Genomic DNA, 22,317 nt, shown 5'->3' with positions numbered 1-22,317 from the left:
GCAGGCAGCATATAATTTCCAGCGCGCAGACCAAGCGGAGCTCCAGACAACAGGAGGGGAAACAAAATACAAGCAAGCACACTACTTGATTTCATCGGCAGTGACGGGCAAGGAATCCGCTTAATTTAGGCTGTGCTCATGCGATCCATTCGGAGATGAGCCCAGTACCCATGGAGTCGGTAGTGCTGGGAGCGTGGGGAACCAGCAACGAATGAGGGAGTATGATGCTGAGTTGGAACCTGAAAATGAGCCTGCTGACTGGATGTCGGACGAGTCCCACGATATATTGCAGACAATGGAGTAATTTCCCAGGATGGGAGGTGTATTGAGTAGAAAGACGGCTAAATTCAGGCGATGGCCGGCGGGGAGGGGCAAGTAATCTTGGGAAATGGCCCTAAGACGATCCATGCAGCAGACTAACAGCTGCTAGTCGGCCAGGGTGCCAGCTGCTTGCTGCTCTTTCTCCACCTATCGTCGTCTTTCCTCGGGCCAGCAGACCTGCAACGTCCAAGGATGGAACTAAGGCCCGTCCCGATATTGATGGGATGTCCGCGGGGTGGGCCAGCTGAATGAAGAAAGTCTTGGATACAGGTTCCACCTCCTGGTGACTAGCAGTCGAACGCAAATTAATATCGCCACTGGCCTCGAGCTACCAGGCAACCAACACACTCGTTTCTCAAAATTCTATTAAACGGCTATATAGTCGAAGAATGCTAATGCTCGCAGTGGTATGAGACAGCCCCCACCCATGAATTATCTATAGGAAAACAAACGTATGTACTAACATTCGGTGTGAGCCAGTCACCATAAGAGCTCGATTTACGCCCGCGTACCTGCGCCGGTACCCTGCCCTTCTTGGTTCCCCTGCGACTCGGCGCCGCCTTCACCTTCGTTCTCTTGGATGCTCGTCGTAGCCTCCGACCCTCTATTCGCCCCCGGTTTATGGAGAACGCCACCTAGCCAGGCGAGACCACCGCTCCACGAGTCACTTAGGCTGCGAAGCCGCGAGAGTGAGGTAGTGTTATCCTCATGCTGGCTGATGGGACCGTCCTCCGAATCAACAGCAGGTGTCAGATCCCCAGTACTTACTGGAGCAGTTGCAAGGGCACCAGTCCCTGGAAGCCGGCTGGTAGAAAGCGGAAACCCAAGGTCATGAGCGTTTTCCAGATTGCCATCCGCCTCATATTCGCCTCCTCTGGCGTCTCCGTTACGCTGCCGAGGGAATCCTTCCAAGACCGTTGTGCTTAACTGCTTTCTCCGGTCCATCCGGTGGTGCAGTCTTCGTCCTTTATTGGGACTTATCTCGCCGCGGCGTAGCGTCTCAGCCACTACTGCACTAAAGCCAGCCGAAATGGTCGGCAGAAGAGGACCAGGCGAAAATTTTGAGATGGAATTTCGTAGATGCCGAGCGGGCGGCGTCTGCGGGACAATGGCTTTCCGAACGTTTGATGGAGTCCGTCCATGTCCCGGCATCGGGCCTTCCGGCGCATCCTCAGCGCCAGGAGCAGGAGGGAAGCGGAGAAGAAACGGTGAGTCGTGTGCTGTAAGCTCCGACTGAGCCGGGGGTGTAGCAGGGCGATGCACTGGTGGTTCGGCATTGGGGGGTTGAATGGCTGACTCGAGAGAGTCTGCCCATGGGTTCGTCAAAAGCGAACGAGCATGCATGGGCGACGAAGGCTCCGAAGACGGTTGTTCGAGAGACTCAGCGGTTAGTGAGCCGCGGGGGGAAGATGGTGCAGCCGATAAGACGCCCCTGGGTGTCCGCTGGTCGTCATCCACATCTTCGATACCATGGCTGAGGAGGGACCCCGAAGGAGACTGCAAATGATCATCCGCGGGCGTGCGGGCTCTTCGTCCTGTTTTATGGGCCCGAGCTTGGGGAGCAGGAGGAGACATGTCGACTCTGTCGTGATAACGGTCTCCGCCTAACAAGCCGATAGCCTCCTCCTCGTCATCGATAGAGAAGGTAGACTCATTGTCTGCGCGTACACGGCCGCTGGTAATACAGTAGACCCCCATGAATGTCAGGACACAACCACCCACGAATTTGCATGCACGCTCAGCCGTGTACGACTCGAAGTCCCGATACAGGACAGCGCTTCCGATGATCACGGAGAGTGTGAAAAGCACAAACTGCGTGGGGATGACTTGAGTTGAGTCGAAACGTTGCAGAGCTCGATTGATGTACCGGATCTGCATAAGAGCACTGAAAACAAGGACGAAGACTAAAAGATAGGTAACTGGGAATGTAATGACGTGCCATAGCGTAAACGAAAGCAGCGATGAGACACCTTTGGTCGACAAAGCAGTATATCCACCTAGTCAAGAGATAAGCAACGATCCACCAGCAGGGATAGATGGTATATAACTAGGGGGACAATGTGTACGTACCAAATAACGCCACCAAGCCGACATCGATCAGGATCGATCGCGATCCGTACTTGCCGCTTGCCCACATGAGCCCGACAATAAGCACAGCGGAAACGCCCAGGTACAACTCGAACTCCCAGCGTGTAATCATCTCCCAGATATCATGAGGGCCGATCTTCTCTTCTGACGACTTCGCGCTGAGGACAACCACCACCGCTCCTGCGATTGCAATAAGAACGCCCCACAAGTCACGCTGTCTGAATTTCTCCTTCAGCATAAATGGCGCGATAACGCAGTTCGAGATGAGGGCAACAACGCCGAGCGGTGACACGATAGACGCCGGAGCAAATCCATAGGCCATAAAATTCCCGACCTCGCCAAGTGACATGAGCACGATTCCGACCCACCAGTACGGCGACCGAAGATACGATTTGCGGCGCAAACGCTCACTCCCCGACCGCGCGGTCCGATCGGATATCATGGAGTCCTGCATATGATCCTGTGAGTCTGTCTCGTCGTCCCTGTAACGGCGGGTTCGTCCGGAATGGCCGCGGCGTTCCTCATAATGATCGGGTTCAGAAGTAGGAGATTCATCTCGGTAACGAGCTGGTCGAGACGCACGATGTCTTCCTCGGCTTGCGTCTCCGTCGAATTCGTCGTCATCGATAGACCCATATGCTCCGGAGCTGCCGTGTCCATGGTTGGTACGTTTCCAGTCCAACTCATGTCTTAACTTGTCCTGTTCCCACTCCTTATCGATACGGATGTGAGCATACCGCTGGATGTTGAGCGCCAAGGAGATCAACACATTGCCAGCCAGCGCAGTCACGATCCCAATCAGGGAAGACCATTCGTGCATCCCTCCACCACTTCCACCATCGCCATTGTCAGACCCGGGACTTGATGTGAACGTCGGAGAAGGCTGGGACGAGGAGGGGAAGTAGTGATACGGCGTGGGTGTCGGCGTAGGAACAGCGGAGGAGGCGAGCGCGGTGAGCAGGCCTGCTGCCATGGGCACCTCTTGCAAGTAAGCCATCCGCAATAGGAGGTTGACTCGAGGGTATGCCGGGCGCAGGTAGGCCTGACTATAAGGCGAGCGCGGGAGTGAAAAGGAGGTCCCGACTGATCCGCCGCTATAAAGGTCGTAGGATGCGGAAAGCCTCCGATGTTGACAAGACGGCAAGAAAATGGCAGCCGACTGACTGTAACGAAGAGGAGACTTCCGGTAATCGTCACAGCATATATTCCTTCAGGTTATTGGCATCAGCTTCTTGGGGGGCAGGGGTTCATGCTGCTGTGAGCCACGACATTCTGTATCCCCTAAGTGATAAAATCCGAGCGCGGAAGTCTTCGTTCACCAACAGATGGAAAGAGATTCCGAAAGGCACCACAAAGCAGTAAAATGAGTATGGACGCCCGTCAACCGTGAGCGAGGTCCGACAGTGGTAAAGTGCACGGATGTAGAGAATAAGATGGGGGAGGAGGGACGGGGGGATTCTCTGAGTGTGAGAGAGAGAGAGATGCCGAGAGAACCGGCGAGAGGAACTAACTAGTCGCAGTCCCTAAACTCGGGCCTAAAATCCTTGGATACGACCAGTTCGCACGTGCGAGCCTGCTCAAGTTGGGAGGGTGGAAAATACCACGTAAAAGCACAGCATCGCGTGAGGTTTGCTGTGCAATCAAAGCTGGACAGGCTGCAGGAGATTATCGAGGAGCCAGCCGCAGTCGTGGAATCATTGGCTTGCTCGCCTCCTCCAGATCAACGTCGAGTGGCCGATCCGGAGAATGGGCGACTTGCACATCCTGGCCCACCCACCAGCCCCTTCAACGTCATCGAGCAGGCTGCCCATGCCGCAAGTACCTACGGAGTACACTTACTCGTTACGCACGACTATGACTAGAGTTTCACAGTATTTACTGCCATAGGGGTATCTCTGTTGTTTGTTTAACTCCCGATGAGAGGGCGGCTGATTATTAACACACTTGATCTGCCACGAAAGTTCATCACGCTCAACGCCGCCCTTGCTCCAAAAGTATAGTGTGTACATGTCCTGAATCATGGCATAGAGCGAATGGAAACGATCGCTATTATTTCCGATCGGTCGCAACACTTCATCGCTTTGCCCGCTTCTTATCCGGCCCCTGCTCGTTCTCATCATCACTAATATCCCGGTAGATTGGCGTGGGCTGCGTCTCCTTATACGCCCTGGTGAATACCGGGTCCTTCTCAGCCTTGTCTGCATACTTGAGCAGAGCTTCCCGGGGATCTTCATCCCGCATGGAACTAAGAGGAATGTTCTCACGGATATGCTTCTCATCCGGCTGCGATTTCGCGAAAGGTGTTTGTGCTGGTAGATGAGGTCTCCGTGGATCTCTTGGCCGGCCTGACGCCGTGAGTCCGATGGTCGGGTGCCGGGCGGACCAGGTGGACGAACTGTAATGAGGCACCCCGTTGGATCCGACAACCACAGAATCGCCAGAAATCCCCTGGGTGAGATCCATGGTAAGGCTCGGGTCATCATCAATGTGTCGACGCTTCGGGGCCTTGGACATAATCAATGCGGCACCCTTGGTAGACATATTAGGGTTGTAAAGAACATGAGTTTCGGCGTTGGCCGAGCCGGTAATAATCTGGTTCATCTTCTCATGCCACAAAACACTAATAAGAGGCGATCCCGGCGTAACAGGCGTAACCAGTTCCGGTTTCAACGTAGCTGGATTCAAGATATGCAGGTGTCCAGTCTCCGAGCCCGTGAGAACATTGGCCGATGTAGGCGAGAAGATGATATTCGACGACGGGTACCGAGTGCTGGAAGGATGGGCGACCGTGGTGATGGGTTGCTTGAACTTCCTGGTATCCCACAGCTTGATTGTGTCATCTCCGCCCTTAGTAATAACAAGCCGTCCATCCGAGCTGATGTCGATTCCACTCGTCCAGGTATCCTTAGTATGTGCATCTCTAATCTCTGCGCTTGGCCGAGTGTACGGCCCGTTTCCGCTCCACATCAGCAAGCTGCCATCGAGCGCAGCAGCAACGAGAACATTGGGGCCACCCTGCTTGGGAGAACCCCATGCAACAGCGGTCATTTTACTCCGGCCAGCGGATCCCGCCATCTTTGATTTATGCACGATGACCTCCTTCTGTGACCGACCGATATTGGCATCCCAGATGCGCACAGTACTATCTGTGCCTGCGGTGGCACACAGGTTCTCGTCGGTTGGACACCACACGCCGCCAGTCACCTCAGAGATGTGACCTTTGGTGTTGTGAAGATCCCTCAAATACATATCACCCTTGACAAACTCGGTAATCGTATCACCATCGCGACTCAAAATCCTTGGCTGAGGTGTGGCCGAAACAACCATGACGTAGCTGGGGGACAAGGGATTGAAAGCTGCATAATGCACGGCATGCGCCTCCTGCGCAGCAGACTGCTTTTTGGCAGAAGGATCGACGGATTTGAATGCGCGTATTGTCGACGGAGTCATGGACGCAAAGTCGTGTAGCTTTATAGTACAATCGGTCGAGCCGGTGATCAGTCGCGAACCTGCGGGATCCACGGTCAAGGTTGTCACTGCGCGGTCGTGTGTTTTGAGAGTGAGTTCGTGAGAGACTGGGAACTCATCCTCATCGTCAGAGTCGTCATCAGAGTCGTCGCTCCCATCATCGCTTTCTGATTCGTTTTTCTGGTTATCCTCCTGGGCCGCGGGAATCGCCTCAGTCGTCGTCTCTCCTATCGAACCCGCTTTTTTGCCGTCGCCATCAGGGTTCACAGAGACTTCTGCGCGCTTGGTGCGATCAATCTGCGAGCTCACATCGGCTTTCTTCTCTTGCTTGCCAAAGCTAGTCGGGAAAAACTTCTTGAATGCTTCCTCGTCAAATCCGTCCATTATGGCAGCTGGTCATTCGTCTTGGATGAAGATTTGACGGAGATGACTTCAGATGCTATGGACGATGTCCTTATTGTTTGTAAGATTTGATGGATTTGCACAGTTTGGAATATATAGTCACGTGGTGATAAGATAAAGTACTTGATAAACAGTGGCCTCGCGACGTCACCGGGGAATGGGCGGGAGGGCGTCCAGGTCAACTAGGCCCAGGACTAGCAGCCTCTACCATGTGCACGGAAAGGTTACCTGCATGTGCAATTGCAATGGCAGCGCCCTTACAGCATTACATACGGGCCACCAAGGCGACCTGGTGCTACTATTGTAAAGATACACTGGGATAGATTCTTGACCTAATACCACCACGATACGTCGGTTCAACTAGGGAAGATCTAATACAACATCAATATCTGCACGCCTACAAGTACAGTCCCTCCACCGGGCCTCCATCCTGCTTCGTCTTCATGATCCGCTCCCTTGCTGCGCGGAAGTCATCCATCTGCACCCGCATCCGGCGCTCTCTCAGCGCCATCAAACCGGCTTCAGTACAGATAGCACGAATATCAGCACCAGAGAGATCATCCTTCTGGTTGATGAACTCGTCCAGGTCGACATCGTCTCCCAGCGACATCTTGGAAGTGTGCAGGGTAAAGATCTTCTTCTTGGTATTTTCTGTGCATAGTTAGCAATCTGGCACAAATGTATGGACTCAGTGACTTACGGTCTGGGTTTTCGAAGAGAATCTTTCGGTCGATACGTCCCGGACGAATCAAAGCAGGATCCAAGGTCTCAATCTTGTTGGTGGCCATGATGACCTTGACGTCACCCCGATCATCGAAACCATCGAGCTGGTTAAGAAGCTCAAGCATAGTACGCTGGATTTCTCGTTCACCACCTGATGTAGAATCATAACGCTTCGTACCAATCGCATCGATTTCATCAATGAAAACAATGGAGGGGGCGTGCTCAGCTGCAACCTGGAAGATTTGACGGACCAGACGAGGGCCATCTCCAAGGTACTTCTGAATCAGCTCACTACCCACGATACGGAGGAAAGTAGCACTGGTTTGGTTCGCGACCGCCTTGGCCAGCAGCGTCTTTCCGGTACCAGGGGCACCGTAGAGAATCACACCCTTGGGTGGCTTGATACCCATCTCCTCGTACAGCTCCGGATGCAGCAGGGGAAGCTCCACGGACTCTCGGACTTCCTGGATCTGGGTTTCCAGACCACCAATATCGGCATATGATTCTGTGGGAGCTTTGTCGAGCTTCATCACTGATACGAGGGGGTCGGATTCTTCGGTGAGCACACCGACAACCGAGACCGACTTGTGGTGTAGAAGAATGCTAGCACCAGGCTCGAGCAGGTCTTTGTCGACGAACGACATGATCGAAACATAGTATTCTGGTCCAGTCGCGCTCGAGACGATGGCGTGGTCATCGTCAATCAGCTCTTCCAGATTTCCGACACCCATGGGGCTGCCTCTCATGTCGTCAACCCGGCTTCTCTCATCGGCGTTCCGATCCATGATGTCGAGATCATTACGGTTCGCCGAGTCCAGCGCAGCCTGGGCCTTGGTCTTGCGCAGGCGCTCCATGTTCTCCACGTACTCTTCCTCTAGCAACAAATGGTCGTGGACTCGTTGCATTCGGAGATATCGTAATTTACATCGTGACGTTGGGAAGATGTCCGGAAGCTTGGAGGCAGTACTCGGGCCGGCAGCCTTGCGCTTCTTACGTCCGAGACGAGTCGTAGGCGGCGGAGGTGGTTCGTATCTCGGCTTGTCCTTCTGCAGAGGAGCGTATTGTAAGCCGACCGCCAACTGGCAGGATGAACATGGGAGTATAGCTTACCTTCTTGTCTTTCTCATCCCTTCCATCGCCACCGGGGCCTCCGCCGATGTTGGACTGCTGGTTACCCTGTTGCAAAGATTGGTCAGATAAGTGACATCAGGAGCCGACAAGAGCTGTCAACAAGGGCCAACGCTGGGCACCAACCATAGTCCGAAACTGTGAGAAGCAATAGGCTTAATATAGATAACCTATGCAGGTATTTGGAGAATGTAATGAAGGATTCGCGATGTGCGTGGATGGGGTGAAGAGATGAGGATGGGGGAAGGAGGATGGGGCGTGAAGCTGATGAGTTGCGCAGCTGGGAAGCTGTTGGTCGCCATCCGCTCGGGCCTTGGCGCCCGTCCAGCACATTTGGCAGCACGTGATGTGATCCGGCATCCATGACGAGCCTTGGTGCCTGAGAGACTAATGGCCGATCGCTAAGGCATCTATCGCCGCTAACCCCTCTTGGGATCCTCCGCCCAGAAGCCAAAAGTAGCCTGGCGCCGACCGAGCTGGACCCGATCTGTACAGAAAGTAAGAGGCAGCTCTACTCCGAACAGCCCAGGCAGGCCGACGGGTCATTTCCCCTAAACTGCACCTACGACTTGTCTTTTTCTTAATCGGAACTTATATTCCCGGTGTCATTTATATATAGTCCAGCCGGGTCCATCCTGCGTTGGGGCCCGACTAAGTTCCTGTGATCTGATCTGGTTCGATTGTTTAGCGCTCTTCTGTGATAGAGCGCTTACTTGCGCCCCGCCGAGAGCATTGATCCCCCTCACTTTCGCCCATACTACAACAACGATCCTCTCTAGTCCACTCCCACCAAATTAGGTGACGCTGTTACAGATCCGTCGTTGGTCTCCAGCGTCCATACTAATTAGACCTTCTCCGATATTTTCTTCTCCTCCTCGATCCTCCTGCTACAGACCATCTGCTGCACTTCCTCGCCCTCTCGGTAGTTAGCTACTGTGAGGCTGACGAAGCTTTGACTATTGCCTCATAGTTCTTGAATCCTTTCTATTCTTATCTTTCAACTGTCCAGACGATACAAACCTACTTTGCCTGCTTATTCGGAAGAGGAAAAACAACACAAATTGCCTGTTCTTCCCAGATTAATTTACCCATCACCAAACTTCTTGCACGATGTCTGCCAATCGAGCAAGGCGTATCGCCAAAGAGATCGCCGACATCCACGCCGACACACAGTCGCAAATCACGGCTGAACCACTGCACGGTGGGGAGGATCTTACACATCTTCGAGGCACGTTCCCAGGGCCTCCAGGAACACCCTATGAAGGTGGAACCTATACCATCGACATTAAAATCCCCAACGATTATCCATTTCGGCCTCCCCACATGAAGTTTGTAACCAAGGTCTGGCATCCCAACGTCAGCAGTCAAACAGTAAGTCACCTCCAGTCATGTATGATCAGGCTGTCTCTAGTTTCCTGTTAATAAAGCTGATTGCCCAGGGTGCCATCTGCCTAGACACTCTTTCCACTGCGTGGTCGCCGGTGCTCACCATCAAGTCTGCCCTTCTGTCACTGCAATCCCTGCTAAGCACACCCGAACCCAAAGATCCTCAAGATGCTGAGGTCGCCACGATGCTCCTTCGGAGACCGCAGGAGTTTGCACGAGTTGCTCAGGAGTGGGCTGTAATGTATGCAGGAGCTCCCAGAAGGCATGCAGGTGAAGGCAGCGGCGGTGTGACAGACGAAACTCTTCGACTGCAGGAGATCAAGTCGAAAGAAGAGCAGGAACAAGAGGATTTAAGCAAGTATGTACACGTGTGTAGGACAAACCTAATCTTGGCTAATCTTTCTGTGCAGATACGACGGCTACAACAAAGACTTGATCGACCGATTCTGTAACATGGGATTTGACGTCGACCGCGTTGTAGCCGCATTCAAATACTACGGCATTGATCGAATGGACGGAGAAGACTACGAGCTGGAGGAGGCGTACATGGGAGACATTACAGCGCGGCTCCTCGGCGAGCCGTAGTTGGTGTGGTGTATGACACACGGTTCGGATGGTTTAAATTTTGCAATAGCGACGGTGCTAGGCGATTCAGTCGGGTTTGCTCTCTTGAATCTGGAGACCTCTTCGCACGAACATCATAAAGACAATCTCTTTTCTCTTTTCACAAGTCACATCCCAAACAGTGATGACCTATGTTTGTTTAATATATCCAATTGCTTTCAACGTCTTTCGGCAGCATAGCTCAAGTCAGGATACTATTAACCTTGCATTTAGTCAATCAATATCTGTATGACCCAAAGGATAGTGTCTTCTAAAGTAAATAGCTATTTTGAACGATCACAGGCAGTCAGCAAATTGTAGTGGATGTCTAATGAATGGAAAGTCAAGACAGCGGGCCTATCGATAAGCACGTGGATATGCGGCAAAGTCCGATGCAGATCAGCTTTGACTTTCCGCCGTCCCCAGAATCCTCTCGCAACGAGCACTCCATCTTTAGCTACTACATCCTTTACGACACCGAGCGCATTGTGTAGCTGTTTTTCACCATGATCGAAGACGAAATATACCGGTCATCCTCCCAGTTCCGACTGTGGTCCTTCACCGAAGCATCGCTGAAGCAATTACGAGCAACCACCAACTCCGTCGCGAGTGACCGAGTGCGAGCAGCTCTACGAAGAGCACAAGAGGCTCGAAGATCAGCCACCTCCTCCACGACAGGGACACCGGCCCCCGGAAGCGATGCGGAGAACAAGGCAACGGAAGAGAAACAAATCGAGTGCTTGACACCCGAAGAAGAGCAGCAAGTCGTGGACTACTACTCCGAACAAATCATACAACTAGGGGAGAACTACAAACCACCACTCCCCACCATCGTGAGAGTACGACAGCCCTCCTATCCCATATCTGCAAACCCCCAAAGCTAACCTACCCAACCCCAAAGGCCACCGCAATCCAATACCTCCGCCGCTTCTACCTCACCAACTCCCCGATGACCTACCACCCCAAACAAATCATGCCGTGTGCCCTCTTCCTCGCCACCAAAACCGACAACTACTACCTCTCCCTGCGGCAATTCGCCGAAGGCGTCCCTGGCCAAACCTCCGCAGACGACATAATCGCCCCAGAATTTCTCGTCATGCAAAGCCTCCGCTTCACCTTCGACGTGCGCCACCCCTTCCGCGGCCTCGAAGGTGGCATCATGGAACTCCGCGCCATATCCCAAGGCCAAGGCCAACCAGCACCACACCTCCAGCAATCCCAAACCCCCGAAGACCTCCGCAGGACTCTCCTCTCCCTCTCCCCCTCCTCCGCCACCGCAAACACAATGAACGACCGCATCTCCCGCGCCCACCACTCGACCCGCGAGATCCTCAAAACCGCCGCGCAAATCACAGACGCCTACTTCCTCTACACCCCCTCCCAGATCTGGCTCTCCGCGTTCCTCCTCGCCGATCGCCCCTTGGCTGAATTCTACCTGGACACGAAACTAGGCGGTCCCATCATATCATCAACAAACCAAGACCAAAACCCCCTTTACGCCCTGCGCACGAAACTCCTTTCCACCCTCACAAACTGCTCCGCCCTCCTGCAGGCATACAAACCCTTCGCATCCGACGAAGCCCGCATGAAGACCCTCAAACGCATCGTCGGGAAGAAACTCTATCATTGCCAGAACCCAGAGAAAGCCAATATCGCAGGCCAGAAACGCATCCCTGCCGCTGCTGCGGCCGCGGCCGCTGCAGCAGCTGCAGCAGGCGAGTCGGGGACGTCAGAAAGCGAAATGGAGCGTCTAGCGAAGAAGCGGAAGCTAGAGCGGGGGAGTGAGACGAAAGATCTCTTCGGAGGGGAGTTAGTCACGCAGCGGACTAAGGAGAGGCAGATGGAGGGGTAATAGCAGCAGCTATATCAATATCCTTATCATGTCATTAATACTATACTTACCGTTTTTGGTGAAGACGTTGGTGAATCGTCATTTTGAGCGTGCAATTAGGCGCAATTAGATGGAAAAGCATATTGTTAATTACTTTAATTATTTATAAAATGGGATCTTGGTTGTGCAAATGTCTCAATTGGATCTGGTGTTGATGAAAGTTCAGAAATGATACTACTACCAGTTGACCTCGGCTTGGAAGAGTACTAGTATCCAGGCTTATACTACCTATTATAGGCACAGTAACCTAGTTGAATAACTATACAACCATTGAACCCGGGGAATTCAGTAGGTCACATATATGTACTTATCATGATAGTACGAGGGTAGACATTCTACATAGATAATAATGTCTACGTAACTCTGAAAGTAGTATAGCAAGGGAATAATATCAAATTGAAACCCTCAAACGCTCAAGTCTAGTTAGGGGGAGTGACGATGAAGGTATGAAAAGATGAAGCACAGACCATCTAAAACAAAGCACCAAAATGTGTAGTGGTAGTAATGAGCAAAGATATCTCCAGGTATTTAAAAAAAGGAAAAAATAAAAAACGGATAACCTTCCGCGCGAATGTCATTCATCAGGATGGTTCATCTCTCCTGTAACGGTAAAGAGAAACTTTTTCCTTCCCCTTACAAGCCTTTTTTATATTTGCATGTGTGTCGTCTCGAACATTCCAATCATAAACAAGAAGATTGATCACTTCTTCCTTTTTTTTTTTCAGTGGTTTGTACCTTAGACAGCACCCTCGGAAATCATCTTCTTGCGGAGGTGGTTCTTGTACTCGCCGATAGTACCGTCCCAGCGGGTGATGGTCTTGTTCTCGCAGACCATGATGTCCTTGGCAATCTTGTCGAGGAGACGGAAGTCGTGGGACACGACGACAACACCACCGCTGAAGGCGTTGATGGCATCGGCCAAACTGTCAATGGTGGGGATATCCAGACCGTTGGTAGGCTCGTCCAGCAGGATCATGTTGGGCGACTCAATGGCCAACAGGGCGAAGACGATACGAGACTTCTGACCTTCGGACAGAGTACCCATGAGGGCAGTCTGGGCCTCACCGCTGAGACCGTAACGGCCCAGCTGCTGACGCCAGTACTGGTAGTCCTGGGACTTCTCGGGGAACTTGTCACGGACGAACTCGAGGGCAGACTTGGTCAGATCCAGCTGCTCAGCAGAGTGCTGGCTGTACATGCCCAGCTTCAAGTGAGTGTGACGGGAGACACGACCGCCGATGGGGCTCAGCTTGCCGGTCATGATGCGCAGCAGAGTGGACTTTCCGACACCGTTGGGTCCGACAAGGGCTGTGCGGGAGTCCATGTCGACACCGAAGTCCAGATGCTCGTAGAGGGTGTCCTCCCACTTGCCAGAGTAAGAGAAAGAGACGTCGTCGAAGGACAGGACGGGAGGAGGAAGCTTCTCGACATCGGCGAAGCGGAAGCTGAAGACTCTGTCGGGGATGACGGGCTGGATGAAACCATCGGCCTCCATCTTGTCCAGGATCTTCTGACGGGACTTGGCCTGCCTGACCAAGTTGGCGTAGGTACCAGCGGAAGCAATGAACTTCTTGATGTGAGCAATTTCTTCCTGCTGCTTGTTGTAGGCCTTCATCTGGTTCGTCTCCTGTTCGGCGCGAGTCTTGTGGTAAGAGTCGTAGTTACCACCGTAGTAGAGGAGCTGCTTCATGCGCATATCGATCATGTTGGTGCAGACACCGTTCAGGAAGTCCATGGAGTGGGAGACGAGGATCAGGGTACGCTCCCACTTCTTGAGGTATTCTTCCAACCACACACAGGCTTCGAGATCCAAGTGAGCGGTGGGGTCGTCAAGCAGAAGCAGGGAGGGCTTGACGAAGAGGGCCTTGGCAAGGGCCACACGCATACGCCAACCACCAGACATGTCCTTGGTCTTCTTGTGAATGGTCTGCTTGTTGAAACCCAGACCGGTCAAGATCAGGGAGGCACGGGTGTGGAAGGTCGAGGGATCCATCTTGTCCATACGCTGCAAGAAAAGAGTTAGAAAACCAAACAAGAGATGAAAGAAGTGCGATAGCGGGGACAACTCACGTCGTACAGATCCTCGAGGATAGGAGAGTCAGGACCCTCAGTCTCGAGAAGTTCTTCGGCCTGCTTCTCCATGCGGTCGAGCTGGTTCTGGGCCTCGGTGACAACCCACTCAAGGGCACCGAGCTCACTGGGAGGGGCACCCTCGTTCAGAAGGTAGATATCAATGTGCTCGGGGATGGGGTATTCGCGAGTGGCGATAGACTTGAGGATGGTAGACTTTCCGCAGCCGTTCTCACCGAGGAGACCATAACGACGACCGAAGTTCAGTTCGAGAGTCGAGTCGGTAATGAGAACCTTTCCGTGGAACACCAGGGAGGCGGAAGTGACCTTGACGTCGCGAGAGGAGGGCAGAGAGGCGAGGACACCGGTGGTGACACGATCGGAGAGACCGTGCTTGTCCATCTGAGCAGTCAACTTCTCAACCTCCTTCATCTTCTCGTCGGTGGTGGCAGGCTGGTCATCGCCGGCCTCACCGTCGACGACGGGGTCGTCCTTCTTGCCCTTGGTGGCCTTCTTCTTGTCGCCATCGGCGGCACGCTTTGCCAAACGAGCGGCTTTGGAGGCAGACACCATCTTGTCGGATAAGCGAGTTGTTGATGGAGGAGAGGAGAGGAGAGGAGAGGAGGGGGAGGTGGTGGTGGGTAGGTTAAGGCGGAAAGGGAAGAGGAAGGGACGGTCAGGAAGCCTAGATAAAAGCTGTCCGATGAAGGCGAGAGAGGAAAAGGGAAAAAAAGAACCTGAGCGAAGGTGGACCAGTAATAGCGGGGGGTGGGAGGGGGGCGACCGAAAGTCTTCTTCTGAGTGGGGGGGGGTTCCTTGGATAGCCCTTATCGATAGGCTGGCCAGGCAAAGAGAGAACAGATCCAACGAGATCGCTCTCAAAAAGATGGGATTTCAAATGAGGGAAAAGATAGCCAAATTAGTGATTGATATATACGAGCAAATATACTACTCAAACTCAATACACAAGGGAGAATCCCGATGAAGTTGAAGGAGAAGAAGAAGAAAAGACAACGAAGAATCAATGAATGGATGGTTGTTTTTGCCTCGAAAATTCCTTCAGTGGGTGGCCGAGCCTCGCGGTGATTGGCTGCACGACGTCACTGCACGGGACGTGGCGCACGCTTGCCGCTTTGGGCATCCACAGTCACGTGTGTCAGAGCCTTGCGCCCAAGGCAGGCCAAGATAATGGTCAGCATTGAACTCCACCAGGCATCAAGAAGTATGTACATATCACTACAACTTACGGGAACTGCCAACGCAGCGGGGAAGTACTTCGTCCACTACAAGGCACCTTGCGTTATATATGAAATAACCAAGCAACAAGTGATAAAGAACCAAATAGAATAATCATCGTGAATCCCCGTACTCGGCTCGCTTTGTAATTGGCTGAAGAGTCTGTCGCGCATAGTAAGTACTGGCCATGTCTAGCCAACCTACTTTCAGCCTCATCTACAAGCATCTAAACCTAGTATTTTACGTTCTGTTGCACGGCATGAATGACTGTTATTAATTGGTCGAAAGCCTTCTCCTGGCTTAGAACAAAGCCAGCCAGGCAACTTCCGACCCTTCTAGTATTATGTATGTCTATAATCGTTCGCTAATTCTTTTCAGCACTACCATCTCCTGCTCCGTGACCGTGACATTGTCTGGAAGCATGACACTCCCTTTTTCGATAACAATATGGGTTGGAACGCCGGGAAAGGTATCGTTGGTTTGGACGGAAGCAACACTTCCCTCTTTGGCCTCCCTGGCGCTTTCGGTGTCGTCGGGCTTGGGGCGTTCCAGAGACTGCGGCGTCCACCAGTATATAGGGAAGCGGCGTTGAATATTGTTGATAACCAAGGCCACTGCCTGCATGAGCACACAGCCCAGCAGCATAATTAAGATTAAGTACCATCCCACATCGTAGGATTGAGTGACGGCAAGAAGGGCGGTGGCGCCGGCAGGGGGATGGACCGTGTTTGTAATCGTCATGATGGCGGTAGTGATGGCACACGCCAAAGCACCGCCGACTTGCGGCATAGAGTGGGCGTTCTCGTTCAGCGCGAAGAGCTTGCCTATCGCAACGCCGACGAAACTAGCCAGAATCTGACTCAGGACGGCATTGCGCGGTTGGGCAAAGGGTGATTCGATGGCAGAGAATTCCAAGACAGCAGCAGCACCCTATAAGCTCGTTAGTCGACATCGAGCAGTAGTACTAGTAGAGTCTGAGTATCTCAAGTGGAACTTACAAAACTGGCCACGATGATCGGGGCATGGTGGGCTTGGAATGATGGAATATGCTCAGACACCTCCGCAACCACGAGCACACCACAGAAGACTCCGATCAAAGACCAGAAGGCGATCACGAGATTCCCCAGGGGTTTCGGAGCAAGAGTCTTTCTGTACCCGAAGAATCGGGAGATGGGCCGAGGCAGATGACGCCACGGTGGAGGCGGTAGATATGGGTTGAGAAAGGCATCGATGTCCACATGTAGTCGAGAGAAGTCGATGCGCTGGAGCATGGACGCCGACTGAGGGTTCTGCGCACTCATCGCTTCAGTACTGCCGGTAACCAGCCCAGACAGTCCTAAAGCACGCAACACGGCTCGCCACCCTGATGTATATAATGGTCAGATACAGCTGTCAATCATGCAAAAGAAGGCATTGAAGACTGAAAACACCACGAATGAAGAGGCAGCCAAGCACACACATTCGAGGAGAAATGACAGGTGCAGATTTTGGCCTATGGCCTTGCATTGACACCGATCAAGCGACCAGGCATCAGTTTGATTAAATGGAGTCCCGACGGGTCCATATCAGGGGGGCCGCGAGGACAGAACCTACCTTGAACTACGTGGATTGACAGGAGGGGAGAGAGAAGCTAAATATAAACCAAAGAATCCCATTGGAGGTCTGAAACAGACGAAGAGCGAGTGGACAGGACCATTATGGGGTTCCTCGAGATTAAAATACTAGAATGGGGCCATCCGGCCAGCACTGAGAAGACGGTGGAAAAGTCGGCACGCAAAACGAGGACTCATACATTGTAACCACGAGGATCTCCGCGGAAGAGAGCGGGCAGAGGGCAGGAATGCAGCGCTGAGTTGGAGATGGCCATTGATGCCCTGGAAAGAAGGGAAACACGCCCTTTTGCTGGCTGGTCCAAGACATCTTTCTGCCACTCATGATATTCGCGTTGGGTAATGGAAACTCCGCTTCCGGTTTAGCGTCGGGGCAGCTGACGATGAGGTCACTGGCCTGTAATATTACGCCGACTGTTACCCGAACCCGGCTGTCTTTTCCCTCCAAATACCCCTGTTTCATGGGCTCCTGCTGGTATCGGGATTTCAGACCGCGTAACTAACCTCATTCCCGCCCAGACTTGAGCAATCGTCGATCAATCTGGGGTTCCCCAAAAACATGGCGCCCCCCGAACCCTCGCGCCTCTCACTCGTAAAGCCCGTCGTGAGGGGAAATGAGGGGGGATTTGGGGACGCTGTTGGGACCAGACTGTATAGGGATGTCTGTCCTTGGAGTAGCTAGACTAGAGCCTACGTACAACAGTCGAACACTCGCCTGCAGCAGGTGGAGCACACTAATATGTTAGTGGCATTGAGCATGTCTGCTGTATCTATTCCTACAAAGAGAAACAATCTAAAAACTTCACACTACCACTCGTACAATGCGAAAACAAATCTATCCATCATTAAATCATGACCCATGATAGGCACACTATTTACACGAAATTTATACATCCAGGGTCTTTCCCTGTCTCGAACTCTCCTGAGCCAACTCGATCAGCCGGATCACTTCACGAGCCTCGGCGCCGCTGGCAGGGAGGTCACCCTCTCCACCAAGAGCCCGCGCCAGCTTGCGGTAGTATTCCGTCCAGGTCGGGGGCTCTACTGTGGGCATGACTTCCTTGACGGGCTTGCCGTCCTGAATGGTCGTGAGAGTACCTAACAGAGACTGTTAGCCTGTTGCGAAAGTCCAACGGCGGCAATCCTTGACTTACCGTATCTCTCAGAAGGCTCTCGGCCATATCCGCTGTCACCTGGCTTCACACCAGCCTTGAGCTGCTCTTCCTGCACGTCGAGATGGAACTATCGAGCGTGTACGCATCAGTATTTTGTACTAACCGACATCCTAGGGTGAAAGGCCGTTGTCTCACCTTCTTGAAGCTGCCCTTCTCTCCCCGGACCCAGAAGCGCAGTTGCTCCTCTTCCGGGCTGACGACACCAGCCTTAGCCGTGACAAGCACGCCCTTCGGGTAGTGGAGCAGAACAGTGAAAGAGTCCTCGAACCCGGAAGTGTTCACCTCGCGCTGGGAGCCAATGAATCCAGTCACGCGCTCCGGCTTGCCAAGCAGGTGCACAGCCTGGTCCAAGAGGTGGGCGCCCAGGTCATAGATGGCACTACCACCCGGGATGACCTTGTTCTTCCACTTGGAAACATCGGGGGAGGGCTCCTGGGGGCGATGACGGTCGAAGTGAGTCTCGAACTCCACGACACGGCCAAGAGAGCCATTCTTCACCAGCTTCGACAGGGTCACGAAATCGGCATCCCACCGACGATCTACCAAATATCATCATTAGGTTATGTTTCTTTTCGAGTCGGCGATTGGGTAGAAAACGTACTTTGGTAGACGGCCAGGAGCTTGTTCTGCTTCTTGGCCAGAGCAACCAGCTCGTCGGCTTCCTGAGTAGTGGGGGTGAAGGGCTTCTCGCAGACAACTGTGTCGCAAATGAAGTCAGTACTCATGCAAGGTGAGAGCGCTATACCTGGATAGCAAGAGACTTACCGTGCTTTCCATTCTCCAGAGCCAGCTTGGCCAAGGCATAATGCGAATCGGGCGCGGTGGTGATGACAACTACCTGGAGACCCTCATCCTTGACCATCTCCTCGGTGGTCCGGTAGGACTTGATTCCGGGGTGGTCCTTCTCGGCATCGTCGTCCGGCTTGGGGGTGCGCTGCACAACAGCGGCGATCTTGAATTGGGGGACTTCCTGAATGAAGGGAATGTGGAAGGTCTTGGCACTAAAGCCATATCCCACAATTCCGACGTTCCAGGTCTTCGAAGCCATGATAGGTGGTGTTACTTGCGATGAGGGGGGGGGTATATCGTGGAGGGTTGGGAGGATAGTAATCCACCATGGGAAACGGAGGGAATTCTCTGCTTATATACGCTATGGATATCGTCTAAGGATTACAAATGAAGCCAACCCGCCTCATTCCCCATCGCAAGTGGCCATTTGAGTGCTGGCGCGGGGGAAGGTCCTGGCGACGGCAACCTTTGGCTCGGGCGGGGCACGCGGCAAAAGCCGATGTCTCAATGCGTCACTTTTACTTTCGGAATTCATTCTGCGCGCTCTCGCCGATGATTACTGAGGCCACTCGGTCCAGCCTTTGCGAGCCGCCATGAAGAATGAATCACTCAACTTCTATGCCTGGACCCTTTCATTCCTGGATCCCCACACATCGGCTCACCTCGATCGCGTCCTACAGAACTCGCATGTCAGTGAAATGCCCACCCCGCTCCTCGGAAATACCGGGTAAACTCACTCGTGTGGTCTCGGGTTTGACCAATTTGCTGTCATACACCAGGTTCGGGTTCCCGGTGAGTTCAAAGCTGGGCGTCGCATCCGCAGGCATGAATGACCCGACTGATCTCTGTGGCAGGTTGGTAGTGTCGTATGCTTGGACCGGTCCCTTTTTGGCCGCTTCACGCTTCTGCTCTACCGTGCTGCGGACATACTCCAAATACGGCGGGTTGCCGGGGTAGAGCACGTTGTCCGCCACCACAACCGAAACCCCGGGGACGATCTTGCCGAGCTGCTCGCAGAGCTTCAGATCGGCCGTATATGCGGGCTTATAGTGATCAATTAGCATCACTTCAACGTGTTTGACATGGCCACTCGAGAAAAGTTTGTCAAGGGACAAATCGCTTCGACCGACGAGAATTGTAACAAAGTCGCGCAAGCCCGCCAGTTCAAGCAGCATGTTCGCGATGGCCGCGAACTCGGGGTTCAACTCTAAACTATAATAGTGTCGTCCGCCAGCCCGGCGCACGGCATCTCCGAACAGAATGGCCGAATAGCCAACATAGCCACCAAGCTCGATCATAACTTCGGGCTTCTTTTCCTCGATGATGTCGATAATGAACTTGCCCTTGGCCCGACCGATGTTCATGAAGTGGTAAGTTTTACCGAACTCTTCGATCAGATCTAGGACCTTTGCTGGGTTGCCCTGGATCTCGTCACGGTTGGGTTGGTCATAGATGAAGTGAAGCAGCTTTCGCTCTCGGCCATCCTCGCGCTGGCACAGTCAATTGTCAGAGTAGGAGCGCAGCAAATCAAGAGTTACGGGGCAAGCTTACCGAACGTTCCACTGGAGGGTGAGAAGGGGCTTCGGGGGTAGCACTATCACCCATGGTCGATAACAGGCGCTGCGTGAAAGGAGAAGGAGGCTGGTAAGGTCTAGGTGTAGTAAGGGGAGAGCGTGGACACTGAAGCCACGTTCGAGGGGCAGCAGGATACTTAAGAGCTTTGAAAGACGCGCGGACTAGTCGGGTCGACACCGACTTGGACCTTTGTAGCTGATAAGGGCGGAATGTCGCCATCCGGCAGTGGGCCACACTCATAATGATCGCATCATGATTTCCATGGAAAGTCGTGAGCAAATAAGCGATGCTATTCCATCCCGAGTGGCGGAGGCCTTGGTGCACGACATCGCAAAACCCCGGGCAGTCGGAGATGGTTACCACATCGGTCCAGGTAGGTGTGGTCCCGGTTCCCGCGTCAATCCGTCACAGGACACTTCAGCTGCCATCTGATAAAGTTTCAACCCCTCATCTGGCTTGTCGAGCAAAGCAGTCGGCATCGGGAATGTGTCTCCTCATCTCGGCGACTCCGATGGCAGGGTCAGAAGGCCCATGTGGGCGCGGATCATGCATGGAGGGGTGCAGAATAGGAACAGGGAGACAATGGAACTTTCCCTCCAACAATACAGAACTGGAGGGCCTGCCCCTGGTCGAGAATAATATGATACGACCCAGTTCCGCTTAGAAGCAGTCCCGTGCTCAACCTCGAAAGCTTAATATCATTCATTCAGACATGATCCCATAGAGCGGCGTTATTGAGGGTGACGGTAACAAAGCACTCACTCCGACACTGAAACCCGAACCGGTTCAAGCGACGCCACGATCCACGTCTACGCCTCCACAGCTGGTCGGCTCGCATTGAACCTGCTTCTGACTACCTGACGTCGACCCAAATGTACCAGGCAGTTAAGCTCCACAATAGAATAAGTTCAAAGGCTTGTTTATAGGGCAGTCGCCTTGTACACGAGCATGCCATGGTAAGTGCTAAGGTGAGAGCTCCGTACCGGATCTACCCCTTCGTCCGCATCCGTCGCCGGCCATGGAATCTCCGACGGACGATCGGAAATGTCACTGTGCGATTACTGCATTGGGTATATTGCGAGCAGCTTTGAGCTGGCTTTTGCTTTTCATTGTATGCTTTCGAGCATATGGGGTACATGTTCCCTGATCCACTGAATGGTGTTTCGGAACTGATAGATTAGAACCAAGGAACACTTTCCCGGCAGTAGTAGTAGTAACCGAGTCGGTAGTATAGTTAACTAGTTAGCTACTACAGAGACTAGTCATCTGTAGATCATGCACTTCAGGTTAGTTACTACCTACTTATTTTACTTATCTCGAGTACCTCATGCGATCCAGTCCTTTTCCCAAGTGCTTACTTTCCTGCCTGCATGCATGACACATACAATGAAACGAACGAACCAATAATTCCCCGCACAACAAAACATGAAACAAAACCGAAATCGAAACCCAACGAGTAGCGGCATGCACTGCACAAGCACATCCCGCCCGGCATTAAATTGGGTATTCAACTACTGATTCTTATCCACCTACTGCGTACTAGATAGATACTTACCTGGCAGGGCTAGCTAGCAAGGCAAGGAATGCCGCAACCGTAGCCAAGCAGCTACCCTGGCTACCCTGTACTTACCTCGGCCGCACCCATCCAATCAATCCTCACTTACACTGCAACCCTACAATCGCATGCAAGTCTCAGACACCCATCCCAGCCCAGCCCAGCCCGAGGCCAAAAAAAAAAAAAGTGAAATCCGCATATTGCTTTTTTCTTTCCCATAGGCTCCGCATCCCCCACTTTGCGATGTGGAAACATAAGATAGACGGACAGCTGTTTAGCTAGCAGCCTCGCTAGCTA

At 52.9% G+C, this 22,317-nt stretch overlaps 8 protein-coding genes across 8 annotated transcripts; 2 read left to right on the top strand and 6 right to left on the bottom strand.

Annotated features, from left to right (window-relative positions):
* Positions 1-674: 674 nt before the first annotated feature.
* Positions 675-3,962, bottom strand: BDQ94DRAFT_140265 (DUF803 domain membrane protein). Its single transcript, XM_026765590.1, has 2 exons — positions 2,392-3,962; positions 675-2,318 (listed from the first exon to the last, which is right to left on the bottom strand). The coding sequence occupies exons 1-2, from the start codon at positions 3,404-3,406 to the stop codon at positions 820-822; spliced, it is 2,514 nt and encodes an 837-aa protein (XP_026628147.1). The 5' UTR covers positions 3,407-3,962; the 3' UTR covers positions 675-819.
* Positions 3,963-4,482: 520 nt separating this feature from the next.
* On the bottom strand, positions 4,483-8,463 carry BDQ94DRAFT_158479 (26S protease regulatory subunit 4; the record flags this gene model as incomplete). The annotated part of the gene is made up of 7 exons (XM_026768957.1): positions 4,483-6,243; positions 6,300-6,330; positions 6,681-6,930; positions 6,980-8,048; positions 8,113-8,178; positions 8,221-8,225; positions 8,301-8,463. 7 exons carry the CDS (start codon positions 8,461-8,463, stop codon positions 4,483-4,485), a joined length of 3,345 nt encoding a protein of 1,114 aa, XP_026628146.1.
* Positions 8,464-8,653: 190 nt separating this feature from the next.
* BDQ94DRAFT_140259 (E2 ubiquitin-conjugating protein UBC1) lies at positions 8,654-10,422 on the top strand. Its single transcript, XM_026765589.1, has 3 exons — positions 8,654-9,501; positions 9,570-9,874; positions 9,927-10,422. Exons 1-3 carry the CDS (start codon positions 9,241-9,243, stop codon positions 10,099-10,101), a joined length of 741 nt encoding a protein of 246 aa, XP_026628145.1. The 5' UTR covers positions 8,654-9,240; the 3' UTR covers positions 10,102-10,422.
* Positions 10,423-10,625: 203 nt separating this feature from the next.
* Positions 10,626-11,971, top strand: BDQ94DRAFT_168793 (TFIIH complex kinase subunit CCL1; the record flags this gene model as incomplete). Its single annotated transcript, XM_026771154.1, has 2 exons — positions 10,626-10,958; positions 11,021-11,971. The coding sequence occupies 2 exons, from the start codon at positions 10,626-10,628 to the stop codon at positions 11,969-11,971; spliced, it is 1,284 nt and encodes a 427-aa protein (XP_026628144.1).
* A 412-nt stretch (positions 11,972-12,383) lies between these two features.
* Positions 12,384-15,054, bottom strand: BDQ94DRAFT_140257 (ATP-binding cassette family ATPase ARB1). Its single transcript, XM_026765588.1, has 2 exons — positions 14,081-15,054; positions 12,384-14,015 (listed from the first exon to the last, which is right to left on the bottom strand). Exons 1-2 carry the CDS (start codon positions 14,651-14,653, stop codon positions 12,747-12,749), a joined length of 1,842 nt encoding a protein of 613 aa, XP_026628143.1. The 5' UTR covers positions 14,654-15,054; the 3' UTR covers positions 12,384-12,746.
* A 613-nt stretch (positions 15,055-15,667) lies between these two features.
* Positions 15,668-16,617, bottom strand: BDQ94DRAFT_168791 (HPP family protein; the record flags this gene model as incomplete). Its single annotated transcript, XM_026771153.1, has 2 exons — positions 15,668-16,246; positions 16,315-16,617. The coding sequence occupies 2 exons, from the start codon at positions 16,615-16,617 to the stop codon at positions 15,668-15,670; spliced, it is 882 nt and encodes a 293-aa protein (XP_026628142.1).
* A 788-nt stretch (positions 16,618-17,405) lies between these two features.
* BDQ94DRAFT_140249 (putative NAD binding Rossmann fold oxidoreductase) lies at positions 17,406-19,649 on the bottom strand. The gene is made up of 5 exons (XM_026765587.1): positions 18,867-19,649; positions 18,703-18,798; positions 18,237-18,640; positions 18,081-18,168; positions 17,406-18,024 (listed from the first exon to the last, which is right to left on the bottom strand). Exons 1-5 carry the CDS (start codon positions 19,147-19,149, stop codon positions 17,813-17,815), a joined length of 1,083 nt encoding a protein of 360 aa, XP_026628141.1. The 5' UTR covers positions 19,150-19,649; the 3' UTR covers positions 17,406-17,812.
* On the bottom strand, positions 19,336-21,222 carry BDQ94DRAFT_9598 (O-methyltransferase). Its single transcript, XM_026776919.1, has 3 exons — positions 20,442-21,222; positions 19,628-20,380; positions 19,336-19,564 (listed from the first exon to the last, which is right to left on the bottom strand). Exons 1-3 carry the CDS (start codon positions 20,703-20,705, stop codon positions 19,523-19,525), a joined length of 1,059 nt encoding a protein of 352 aa, XP_026628140.1. The 5' UTR covers positions 20,706-21,222; the 3' UTR covers positions 19,336-19,522.
* Positions 21,223-22,317: the final 1,095 nt, after the last annotated feature.

This window comes from Aspergillus welwitschiae, assembly GCF_003344945.1.
Source record: "Aspergillus welwitschiae strain CBS 139.54b unplaced genomic scaffold BDQ94scaffold_10, whole genome shotgun sequence".
NCBI classification, from domain to species: domain Eukaryota; kingdom Fungi; phylum Ascomycota; class Eurotiomycetes; order Eurotiales; family Aspergillaceae; genus Aspergillus; species Aspergillus welwitschiae.
This window is presented reverse-complemented; position numbering and strand designations above follow the sequence as displayed.

Coding starts and splice junctions, on each gene's coding strand:
- BDQ94DRAFT_140265 (XM_026765590.1), bottom strand. CDS start 3,406: ATGGCTTACTTGCAAGAGGTGCCCATGGCAGCAGGCCTGCTCACCGCG. Junction 2,319..2,391: donor CGGCTTGGTGGCGTTATTTG/GTACGTACACAT, acceptor TCTCTTGACTAG/GTGGATATACTGCTTTGTCG.
- BDQ94DRAFT_9598 (XM_026776919.1), bottom strand. CDS start 20,705: ATGAGTGTGGCCCACTGCCGGATGGCGACATTCCGCCCTTATCAGCTA. Junction 20,381..20,441: donor ACCCTCCAGTGGAACGTTCG/GTAAGCTTGCCC, acceptor TGACTGTGCCAG/CGCGAGGATGGCCGAGAGCG. Junction 19,565..19,627: donor TCAAACCCGAGACCACACGA/GTGAGTTTACCC, acceptor CGAGTTCTGTAG/GACGCGATCGAGGTGAGCCG.
- BDQ94DRAFT_140259 (XM_026765589.1), top strand. CDS start 9,241: ATGTCTGCCAATCGAGCAAGGCGTATCGCCAAAGAGATCGCCGACATC. Junction 9,502..9,569: donor CCAACGTCAGCAGTCAAACA/GTAAGTCACCTC, acceptor CTGATTGCCCAG/GGTGCCATCTGCCTAGACAC. Junction 9,875..9,926: donor GAACAAGAGGATTTAAGCAA/GTATGTACACGT, acceptor CTTTCTGTGCAG/ATACGACGGCTACAACAAAG.
- BDQ94DRAFT_140257 (XM_026765588.1), bottom strand. CDS start 14,653: ATGGTGTCTGCCTCCAAAGCCGCTCGTTTGGCAAAGCGTGCCGCCGAT. Junction 14,016..14,080: donor TCCTCGAGGATCTGTACGAC/GTGAGTTGTCCC, acceptor CTTTTCTTGCAG/CGTATGGACAAGATGGATCC.
- BDQ94DRAFT_140249 (XM_026765587.1), bottom strand. CDS start 19,149: ATGGCTTCGAAGACCTGGAACGTCGGAATTGTGGGATATGGCTTTAGT. Junction 18,799..18,866: donor TCTGGAGAATGGAAAGCACG/GTAAGTCTCTTG, acceptor TTTGCGACACAG/TTGTCTGCGAGAAGCCCTTC. Junction 18,169..18,236: donor AGAAGGGCAGCTTCAAGAAG/GTGAGACAACGG, acceptor CACGCTCGATAG/TTCCATCTCGACGTGCAGGA.